At 43.3% G+C, this 12,124-nt stretch overlaps 1 protein-coding gene across 3 annotated transcripts in view; it reads left to right on the top strand.

Moving 5' to 3' along the window:
* The window catches only part of ASAP1 (ArfGAP with SH3 domain, ankyrin repeat and PH domain 1), a 387,469-nt gene that overhangs the window by 324,722 nt on the left and 50,623 nt on the right, over positions 1–12,124 (top strand). For all 3 annotated transcript variants that reach the window (XM_058444654.1, XM_058444652.1, XM_058444653.1), the window contains 2 exons: positions 855–962; positions 4,286–4,514. In XM_058444654.1, coding sequence (XP_058300637.1) covers positions 855–962; positions 4,286–4,514 — 337 coding nt within the window. The remainder of the gene's footprint in view (positions 1–854; positions 963–4,285; positions 4,515–12,124) is intronic.

Here is a 12,124-nt window from a genome sequence, read left to right as displayed (position 1 = left end):
GCAGATTCATTTTTTTTAACACTGGCTAAAGAAAATCAGATGAGCAATGTGCTACATTAGAAAAAGTGGTAAAATGATAAATTTGTCATCCACATGTTTTTGGAATGCAGTTAAAGGAGGTGAAAGGCATTACACAAGTATTATTACCAGATCGACTTGTGGATTGAGGTCATGCTTTTTATTTGCCAGACCATTAGACTTTCTCTGCAGCTTAACAGTAAAGAATTATTTGAGAAGCTGCTCCAAAAATTGGGCAAGTAAAGCTCAGAGCGTAGTGGTCTTCAAAATGTTAACACACTGTTCTCCCAGCCCCTCCCCTTCCTGTGCACACGCACCGTTTTTGACCCCACTAGTTCTTGCTTAGCAAGTCAGGGCCTTCACATTAGTGTGATTCTCTTGAGTTTCCACTAAGTGCCAGGTTCCAGGCCCACCAGTTGGGCCTTTTTATTCTTAAAAGAATCCTTTGAGACAGTTATCCCTGCTCCCATTTTATGAATGAGAAAATGGGGCCACAGATTGGACTGGGACCTTAAAAGCCTACCTCTTAAACTTCAAAGACTCGTTTTGCCTTTCAGCCAGGAATTTGCAAGTTTGAGGCCCATTTAATAAGAAGAAAGCTTTTAATTTTGGAGACAAGTCATCAAAATAAAGAAGGCTCTGCCTGCAATTGTTTGCATTTCTTCTTGAGCCTGTCACATAGCAATGCAGCTTGTCTAATCAGAGTGTTGCCTATAGTACACCTACAGATGATTCATTGAAAACTAGGAATAAGGTGGGATTTGCTCAGTGTTTGTATAATATTGGGATGTTTCAGCATTTAAATTAAAATGGTGCATATTTGCTGTTCCTTCCAGCTTTCCCAGGCTAAATCTGGAAAGTTCAATCCACACGTCCACGTAGAATATGAGTGGAATCTTCGACAGGAGGAGATAGATGAGAGTGATGATGATCTGGATGACAAAGTGAGTGTAAATTATGTCCTCGAATTCCTCAACAACTACCCCAGCTTTTCTACTCTGTGTAGACAAGATCCATTTTTGGTGAGATTGATTGATTGTGGTTTTATGATCCGATATATCAGGGCCATTTATGTTGTTCAGTCCTTATTGGGCATCATTTAATAGCTATATTAAGGTTCTCTAGAGAAACAGAGCCAACAGGATAGGGAGAGATACAGAGAAATTTTTTTTAAGGAATTGGCTCACGTGATTGAAGGGGCTGTCAAGTTCAAAATGCACAGTGCAGGCCAGCAGGGTGGAAATCCCAGCAGGAGTTAATGTTGCAGTCTTCAGGCTAAAGACAGTCTGGAGGCAGCATTCCTTCCCCTTTGGGGGACCTCAGTCTTTTTAAGGCCTTTCTTTGGCTGATTAGGTGAGGCACACCCACATCATGAAGGGTAGTTTCCTTGACTCGAAATCTACTCATTTAAATGGTAATTGCATCTAAAAAATTCCTTTACAGCAACATCCAGACTAGTGTTTGACCAAACACCAGGACACTGTAGCCTGTTGACACATAAAATTAACCATGAAGCTGGGCATGGTGGCTCATGCCTATAATCCCAGCGCTTTGGGAGGCCAAGGCAGAACTATCGCTTGAGACCAGGAATTCGAGACCAACCTAAGCAAAATGGTGAGACCCTGTCTCTACAAAGTAAATGGATCAATCAGTAAAACGTGGTGGTGCTACTTGACGAGCTGAAGCAGGAGGATTGCTTGAGCCCAGGAGTTTGAGGCTGCAGTGAGCTACGATCATACTACTGCACTCTGGCCTGAATGACAGAGCAAGACCCTATATCTTAAAAAAAAAAAAAAAAAAAGTAAACAAATAAAATTAACCTTCAAAACAAGTAATTAGTAAGTAAATAACAGTTGTTATTTATTGAACATAATCATGCACCGTATAATAACGTTTCAGTCCACAACACACTGCATACTCAATGGGGATCCATGTAAGATTAAAATGGAGCTGAAAAATAGCCATCACCTAGTGATGCCATAGATGTCATAATACCGTAGTGCAACACATTCCTCAGATGGTTGTGGGGATGCTGATATAAACCAACCTATTGCACTGAGTTGTATAAAAATGTACAATAATGTCCTAGCCCTTCACTCACACCCAGAACAGCTTCCAGTCCTTCAAGCTCCATTTATAGAAAGTGTCCTACATAGATGTACCATTTTTTAATCTTATATAACATATTTTTATTTTACCTCTTCTATGTTTAGATACACAAGTCATTACCATTGTGTTACAGTTGTTAACAACGTTTAGTATAGTAACATGCTGTACAGGTTTGTAGCCTGGGAGCAATAGGCTATACCATATAGCCTAGGTGTGTAGTAGGCTCTCCCATCTAGGTTTGTGTAAGTATACTCTATGATGTTCACACAAGAACGAAATCACCTGACACATTTCTCAGAATGTATGCCCATCATTAAGGAATGATGTTCATTAAATATGGATTAGACAGATTTAAGCACTTATGTTATCTTAGGTCATCTTTATTGAAAGTCCACAACCGAGTGCTGTGGCTCACACCTGTAATCCCAGCACTTTGGGAGGGTGAGACAGGTGGATTGCTTGAGCCCAGAAGCTTGAGACCAGCCTGGGCAACATGGTGAAACCCTCTCTCTACAAAAAATACAAAAATTAGCTGGCCGTGGTGGTGCACACCTGTGGTCCCAGCTGCTCGGGAGGCAGAGGTGGGAGAATCACCTGAACCCAAGAACTCAAGGCTGTGGTGAGCCAAGATCGTGCCATTGCGCTCCAGCCTGGGTGTGGGTGTCTGAGTGAGACCCTGTCTCAGAGAAAAAAAAAAAAAAGTATATAAGGGATGTTGTTATCCCCATTTTACAGAAGAGAAAACTTACAAAGAGAATTTAGCAACTTGTCTAAAGTCTCCCAGCTAGTAAAAGACAGTTTGGAGGATTAAACCCAGTTCTCACTGAGTTTTCCTTATAAGCAGTTAACTACCTCTGAAAGTTCATTCATGCATTAATTGATTGCCTATGTATTGGACATTTCTTCTGTCACAGGCAGGATGTAAGGAATGGCCAAAGAGGTCCTCAAGGCCTTAGCAACTTTAAGAGGAAATAAATTATAATACAATGTGATAATCGTTATAAGAGTTTGGAAAAATTCCTGAGAGGTATAGGTATTCAGAGGACCAAGCAGCTGCCTCGGTCTACCTTCTCAAGGACATTGGAGGCGGGTTTCTAAGGATAGGTAGAAGCTTGCCAGGGAAAGAAGTGGGGTGGAATGCATCATTCCAGAACACCATGTGCCAAGGGAAGGAGTCATGGTAGAGCCTGGATGTCTGAGGAATGGAGAGAAGCGCTGTGTGTGAGATGCATTCACCTGGCTGGGTGGGGAGAGGCAGGCAGCTGCCTTATAGAGTCAGGCAAACCAGATCAGGACGGCTTTGTGGGCAGGTTTGGCCTTTGGGTTTTTGTGCAAGCAGTCAGAAGCCCACAGAGGTTTATTGTCTAAAGAGCAAGGTTTCCCACCAGCTCTGGCTGCAGTGTGGAAAATGGACTGGAGGAAGGAAACTGGAGAAGGGGCCATTCCGGAGGCTAGAGCTGCAGTGGGAGCTGGTGAGCACCTGCGCTAGGAGTGGCTTCAAGGGGTATTTCCAAGGTGAATGCAGGAACCAGGGATTCCAGGTGACACTGAGGTTTCTAACTTGGGCAGTTGAGTGGATCCTAATGCCATCACCACAAGCGCAAATAGCAGAGACACCTCTTGGGCCATTGGTTTGGAACACAAGTCATTGGGGTTGGATTTACAGATCTGTAAATCATTATTGTATATGGGGCAATGGGTGTGAATCCGTTTACTTTGCAGGGGGATATAAAATGAGAAAAGAGGCAAAGAATGAGAACTTCAACGTTAAAGGGTTGAGCGGGGAAGAAAACTTAATGTAGCAAATTAGAAATAGGTGGAAATACTATTCAGATGTTGCTGAAAAAGTCCTGCATTCTGCAGATATTTGCTTATTAAAGGTTAAATCTACCTGTGACCTTACTGTGCTTCTGACACTGCTGCTGATCCTAACCAGTGTTTCACTAGTGTATTCATCGTGGTGAACGATATGAAAGTGTGGTATCTAGATCCTTCCCTTGTACTGTGTCAGCACCGTGAGGTTCATTGTGGCTGACCTCATAAAGCTCAGAGAGCCACAGGAACCCAGATTCCCACCTGAGCCCGCCCTGCGGAGGCCCTCTGTACACATGAAGGGTGGTCCTTGATTATTATGTCACCTTCTTATTTCATCTGGCAGCCAAGCCCTATCAAGAAAGAGCGCTCACCCAGACCTCAGAGCTTCTGCCACTCCTCCAGCATCTCCCCCCAGGACAAGCTGGCACTGCCAGGATTCAGCACTCCAAGGGACAAACAGCGGCTCTCCTACGGAGCCTTCACCAACCAGATCTTCGTTTCCACAAGCACAGACTCGCCCACATCACCAACCACAGAGGCTCCCCCTCTGCCTCCTAGAAACGCCGGGAAAGGTATGGGCTTTGAGAAGGGCTTTTGACTCCATCCTCAGAGCTGATAGTCTAGCCAGCTTTGAGGTAAGAATTGCAAGGTACATTTGAGTGGCGTGGATCGTGTTGTCAGGAGCAGCTTGAAATAGGGACCATGCCATTTGCCAGGTACCAAGAGCAGGACAGACAGTGCTGTGGGCACTCTTTGTGCATTATTTGTGTTAACCTTACAACAATCCTGTGAAGTATGTGCTTTTGTGCCCATTTTACAGAAGAGGAAACCAAGGCTCAGTGAGGTACACTGACCTGCCCAAGGTCACACCACTGGTAAGAGGTAAAGTTGAGATGCAATCTGAGGTCCACGTGGCTCCAGAACGTGTACTTTTTATAATGTGGAGTGGAGTTTCAGTTTTCTGGAAGGTTACTTTTCTCTACATTAAAATGCCACTCTTTTGAAGACGCTAGTAATACAAGTCAATAGTTATGGAGCACTTGCCTTATGAGAGGCTCTACGCCTAGTACTTCTTTTGTGATTGTCTCAAAATGAGGTAGGTACTATTATGCAGTTACTGGCATCGTGTAGGTTAGGGGATTTGTTCAGAGATACTGAGTAATTGGCCTGTAGCTCTCAGCCTGGGATTCTAACCCAGGTTCTGTGGGACCAAAGCCCATTCTCTTGTACTCTCTAATGAGGATCATTTTTCCAGAGACAGTACTTGGAGAGGAATTTATTTTTTCCCTTGAGACAGGTCTTGCTCAGTCGCCTCCATCTCCAGGGGCTCAAGTGATCCTGATCTTCCCACCTCAGCCTTCCAAGTAGCTGGAACCACAGGTGTGTGGCACCATGCCCAGGTTTTGGGTTTTTTTTTTTTTTTTGGTAGAGATGAGGTCTTGCTATGTTGCCCAGGCTGGTCTTGAATTCCTGTACTCAACTGATCCTCCCGCCTTGACCCCCCCCAAGGTGCTGGGATTACAGGCTTGAGCCAATGTGCCCAGACGAGGAATCCCACTCATAGGAGGGTTGTTGTGCTGTGAGTTGTCAAATGTCTCACAGGGCTGGTGCCTCAGGCTAACATTAAAGTGTTGCCCCAGCCAGTAGGGATAATTGAGAGGTACCCAGAGCTGTAGCTTCAAGTTTGGTCTTTGCCAGTGAATCCAAATGCAGGGTTCTCCCTGTGTGCTCAGCTCGTGCTCCCACAGGTTTCATGGCCTCTTGCTACACAATGCCATGCCTATTTGAATCACACTAGGGCTATTTTCTGGGAAATGTGAGCTTTATTCAAAACAGTGTTTTTTCAGAGCTTATTCTCTATTGAAATAGTGTTATAAATGGGAGCTGTGTTCTTAGAGAGACCCCAAATGGCCTCATAGATCATAAAGTAATAGAGAAAAGTTAAAATAATGCTTTGGCATGAACAGCTATCCTCAAAGATAACCAGTGGCCACACGGTAATAGTGCATGTAAGCCAAAGGTCTAACCCACCAGTGTTTTCTTACCATTCCATACATTGTACTAAAATGTATGTTTATAAATCACTCACATATCAAGCTGCAGGTCTATAGTGTAAGAATGCTGTGTTGCTGCTTCCCTGTGGGTAATGGCATTCCCCATCAGGGTAGCAGTCTGACGTACAGCAGAGATTCTCTTTCTGCACCCTACAGAGGACTGTGAGAAGCCTCCAGACAAAATACAATAATGGAAAAAGTGACTGAAAGATTTCACATCTCCTGAGTGTGGTTACCAACATAGCAGTGGGGACCTGTCTAGACAGGCACAGCCTATGCCTGCTCAGAGAGCCTCTGGGTCACTGAGAGTCCTGAAAATGGTTTATAGGAGAAAACAACACCAGAGTCCTGGGGGTCAAGAGATCCCCTCACTTCCCTCCACCCCCTTCTGTAATTTTATCTCAAGGGGGACACAGAAACTCATAATATATACTGTCTGACTTTGTGCCAAGCATATCTCTCATGCCTTGAATAAATTCTAACTAGCTCTTTATCAAAGACCCAGAAGACAAAGACTAAATTTATTTAGTGTTCCAGCTGCTGAAACAAGTGTTTGAGACTTGGCCACAGCAACCGTGGTCATCTAAGGATAGAGTACTTTCCCCACTTCCCCCAAAAAAAGCCCATAATTGAAAATAGAAATCCTCCCTACAAAAACCAAGAGTGTTCTTCATGGCTGTTCACAGCAGGACATCAAATTCAGAGATTTGGCCTGTCTGCTACTGAGACATAGGGAGTACAGCCTTCTTATGACTTTTATAAGGGATTTGAAGTGTGCGATATCCCATAGCTAGCTCAGCTCACATGCACTTACATTTGGAAAACTGATAATGTTTAGAATGGAGCTCTTAGAAGACATTGTTAAAGATCAGCTGATACTCTGTGTGCAGAGATAATTCTTCTCTGTTTTTTGGCCCCTATTTTTTTTTCATTTCCTTCTGTTGAACTAATAGAACCATTTGCATGAAAACAAGGATGTCTTGGATCTCTCATTTGAGTTCCTTGTTCTCCATGACAAATAAAGCAGAGGTCTCTATTTGCAGCAGAAGTCATTTTCCTCAACTGTGAATTTAGGGGTCTGAAGGACCCCTAAATTAAGTCTTCCAGTGAGACAGAAACAGACACTTGAGATAAAGTCCCCACAAAAGGGAAGAGGAGAAAGAATTATTCTGAATCTAGCTGAGAATATTTTCAAGAAACTCCAGCTGCCTCATCGAAATTCAAGGAAGCTTGACCTAAATTACCATGAAGCAAAACCCCCTTGTGCTTATATGTGAGCAGTGCCCCAGAGTTTCAGAAGCTCAGAATCCCAAAATCACTATCCTCAAGCCCCATACCGAAACACTTGGCTGCCTAACCCCTCTTCAGATGTGGGGTCCCGAGAGACTAAAAGCTATAAAATTAATTTGTGTGTGGTAGTTTCTCGTTTGTGATCAGTAGCTTCCCCCTGCCCCCACCTCACTTCTACTGTACGTTTATTAACACTGGTCCTTGGACCGGGTGCGGTGGCTCACACCTATAATCCCAACACTTTGGGAGGCCGAGGTGGGCGGATCACCTGAGGTCGGGAGTTCAAGACCACCCTGACCAACATGGAGAAACCCCGTCTCTACTAAAAATACAAAATTAGCCGGGCGTGGTGGCACCTGCCTGTAATCCCAGCTACTCGGGAGGCTGAGGCAGGAGAATCGCTTGAACCTGGGAGGTGGAGGTCATGGTGAGCCGAGATTGCGCCATTGCACTCCAGCCTGGGCAACAAGAGCGAAACTCCATCTCAAAAACAAAACAAAACAAAAAAAAACTGGTTTTTGAGGCTTGCCAAGATTAGTTTCTTTTTAACCTTTAATTAAAATAATATCACAGAACCTAGGTTTATTTACTTTTTAGAAATGGAGGCTTGCCCTGTTGCCGAGGCTGGAGTATGGTGGTATAATCATAGCTCACTGTACCCCTGAATTTCTGAGCTTGAGCAATCCTACTGTCTTTTTGCGACATCTCACTCTGTTGCACAGGTCTAGAGTGCAGTGGCACAATCTCCGCTCCCTGCAACCTCCTCCTCCCGGTTTCAAGCAATTCTCTCGCCTCAGCCTCCTGAGTAGCTGGGATTACAGGTGCCCACCACCATGCCCAGCTAATTTTTGTATTTTTAGTAGGGACAGGGTTTCACCACATTGGCCAGGCTGGTCATGAACTCCTTACCTCAGGTAATCCACCTGCCTCGGCCTCCCAAAGTGCCAAGATTACAGGCGTGAGCCACCATGCCTGGCCAAGCCTGTTAAATTAACAAATGCTCTGGATAATGAGACTGGGCACTTGGTAGGCATCTTAAAGAAAGGAGGTGTTAAGTGAAAGAATGATAATTCCAATCTCAAGAAACTTCTTTAACATGCTTAAAAGAACTAACCTTTTAAGCTTTTAGAAAGGTGAACACCTGATATGCTAATTACAGTTCATTCCCATCTATTCCTGAAGCCAGGCCTCTAGAATCAGGCATTATATAGCCCTTCTCAATAGCATGTGAATACCTGTAAGTATTAATTCTGCATTTCATACACATTTGCTATAATATAGACTTCCTACCTTAGACAGGCTCTGGCTTGGAACTAATAAACTAGCAGATAACCTGCACAAAAGTAGCGTGCTGCTTGGCATACTGAGAGCCTCAATAGATGCTTGTTGATGAAGGGTTGGTGCCACAGAGAAAATTGAACCAGATGCTACCCTTGCCAACAGGTAGGTGAAGAGACTAACTACTCTCATTAATGAAAGTATATGCAGTAGTTTGAGAGTAACAAACTAAGGCAGATCAGTCTGTGTCAAGCCAGACCATGGCTGCCTGGACAGCTGTGAACTCCTGAGAAGCCTTTCAAGCATCACCTCCTCTTCCAAGAAGCTTTCTTTTCTGTGCCACACAAAAGAGACTATGGTGGTCGGGCGTGGTGTCTCATGCCTGTAATCCCAGCACTGTGGGAGGCCAAGGTAGGCAGATCACCTGACGTCAGGAGTTCGAGACCAGCCTAGCCAATATGGTGAAACCCTATCTCTACTAAAAATACACAGAATTAACCAGGCGTGGTGGCCCGTGCCTGTAATCCCAGCTACTCAGGATTCTGAGGCAGGAGAATTGCTTGAACCCGGGAGGCGGAGGTTGCAATGAGCCAAGATGGCACCACTGCACTTCAACCTGGGCGACAGAATGAGACTCCGTCTCAAAAATACATGCATACATACATACATACATACATACATACATTTTTTTTAAAAAAAAGACTATGAGCCGGGCATGGTGGCTCACACCTGTAATCCCAGCATTTTGGGAGGCCAAGGCGGGCAGATCACGAGGTCAGGAGATCGAGACCATCCTGGCTAACACGGTGAAACCCTGTCTCTACTAAAAATACAAAAAAAAAAATTAGCCAGGTGTGGTGGAGGGCGCCTGTAGTCCCAGCTACTTGGGAGGCTGAGGCAGGAGAATGGTGTGAACCCGGGAAGCGGAGCTTGCAGTGAGCCAAGATTGTGCCACTTCTCTCCAACCTGGGCCACACGTTGAGACTCCGTCTCAAAAAAAAAAAAAAAGAGAGAGACTATGGTTCTTCCTCATAAGGCCCAATCCTGCCCCGTACTTGTCTCATCCTAACATTGAACCAATCTTGCTGATTTTCAGAGTCTTCAACTGAAAAATAAGGATTAGGTGTCTACCTTGCTTAGAGAGCATGAAATAATGTCTATGAAGTGACTGGCACGTAGTGAGCATTCAGTAAATACATGTTTGTTCAATCCTGCATGTGTTCAGTTTAACAAACATTCTGGGCACTGGAAATGTAAAGAAGAAGGAAGAAGTACCTCCCACTCTCAGGAATGTGCCCCTGGGGCCGGTAGGGAGTATTCCTGGAGGAGCAGGAAAGAGAAGTGCTGTTCACAGCTTCAGAGAGAGGGTTAGGGAAGTCTTCAATGCACTCTTCCAGTTAGGAGCAGAACTCCTCAAGGATAAGGGCTGTGAATGAGCTGCCTTTGCATCCCTGGCACAGAGAGTCAGTGCTCGTCAAATGCATAAACAACAGCAGAAAGAATCAGTGAAAGCATGTGCCAGAAATAGGTGGCCAGGATAAGGAGGGGACACTAAACCAGATGTCCACGGGTGTGATAGTTGACTTGCTGAAAATCTAATAAATGCAGCAATTGTGCCCAGACACAGCTGTGTATGCGTTTTAGACATTTCTCCAACTTTCCTTGGAGATCTGTGGCAGTAGATAGGAAGAAGAGTAGAAAGGGTGGAGACTTGCTCAGTATATGACAGTGCCTGCCACCATGAAAGTGCACTACTGCATGATTCAGACTCACATGGGAAATATTTTCCTATCGGTGGTGTTATGCATATATTGATGACTTTACAGTTTCCTGCGGTTTTTTATCTCATGGGAAGACAGTCATTAGAGTAGCTTGATATTAAAGCTTCCCATAGGCTGTCACCCTTGATTTGTGTTTTGTTTTAGGGTGTTTTTTTTTTGGTTGGGTTTGGTTTGCATTTGGGTTTTTGGCCTTTTTAAATCTTTTCCCCCTGTCCTTCGTAAGGCATTGCACATGAATCACCTCATGCTGGCCCAGAGTATCGTCTGTGATTTTTGCCCTGAATAGTGACCTTGACTGAGGCTCTCTAGCTAAGTCACCTGACTGCCAGGGTATGGAAAGGGAAGCAGAGGAAATCCTTGTTGTGCCTCTGGCATTCAGGGGTGGATGAGTAATTGTTAAAGAATCAGCCCTAAGTTTCTTGAATGCTGGTACTTTCTTCTTAATTATCAGTGTTATAGAAGGAGGTGGAAGGACAGATGGATAGCTAATGCTGTTTCCTGTGTGGAAGTCAGTTGACAGAGCAGTGTGGCACATATCATGCCCGGGCACCAGCCTGTCCTGTAATCCTGGCCAGCCCTGCTGACTTACACTAGTGTTCCAGCACACTCTACTCCACCATGCCTTTCTCCATCTGAATGTGGAGATAACAGCTCCTCTCTTCTACACTGAGTCCTTCTTTGTATAAATACACGGTTAATTACTTTTTAAAGTAATTAACATAAGCTTTCCACTCTTTTAAGCTTTATACTATGAAAACCATTGGATCAGTTAGAAGGAATAAGTTCAAGAGATCTGTTGTACAACCTGGTGACTGTAGTTAATAATATACTGTATTCTTGAAAATTGCTAAGAGAGTAGATTTTAAATGTTCTCGCTACAAAAAAAAAGATGCATACATGAAGTAATGCATCTGTTAATTAGCTCAATTTAGCCATTTCACAATGTACAGTTATCTCATCCCATGCCAAAACTCCAGGAATGCTCAAGTGCCTTATATAAAATGGTGCAGTATTTGCATATAGCCTACACACATTCTCCTGTGTACTTTAAATCACCTCTAGATTACTTGTTATACCTACTATAATGTAAATGCTATGTAAATGGTTGCTATACTATATTGTTTGGTTGTTGTTGTTGTTGTTGTTGGATTGTTATTTTTTATTGTGGGTTTTTTTTTTCTGAATATATTTAATCCAAGATTGGTTGAACCTGCAGATGCAGAACTCCCAGATACAAAGGTCCAACTGTATACATATTTCAAAACAATATGTTATACATAATAAACACATATTATCAATTAAAAATAAATTTAAAAAAGAAAACTATTAGAAAGTGATAAAATCTTCATGTATATTGTCCCAAGTTGGATAGATATAACTTTTGTCATTACCCTTCCTATGTGGCAGTTTAGAATGTGTAAATTATGTTTCTACAGACAACTTTTTCAGAGACTGTCAAGAAAATTTTTAAGCCATCTTCTAGATCTTTTTTTCTTTGAAACTTCAGTTATAATTTTATTTGGTCTCCCTGTGTAAGAAACTTTTGGTTTTTCTGTGTGTAACTAAAAACCAGATATACAAGGATATTGAAAAAACATCCTCCTGATTTACACCATGAATTATCTTTATAGTCGTTGGTTGAAATGCTTGTTTCCCGGTGCCATAAAGAAATAGCACTTGAACATAAATTTAATTTTTTCAGCAAGGCCGTTTTTATACTTCCTGTAGAAAGGGTACACTCGCCAGCAGTTTTGCCACGAGAGTACACCGAACAAATGA

Source organism: Hylobates moloch, unplaced genomic scaffold (assembly GCF_009828535.3).
Source record: "Hylobates moloch isolate HMO894 unplaced genomic scaffold, HMol_V3 SCAFFOLD_9, whole genome shotgun sequence".
In the NCBI taxonomy this organism is placed as follows: domain Eukaryota; kingdom Metazoa; phylum Chordata; class Mammalia; order Primates; family Hylobatidae; genus Hylobates; species Hylobates moloch.
This window is presented reverse-complemented; position numbering and strand designations above follow the sequence as displayed.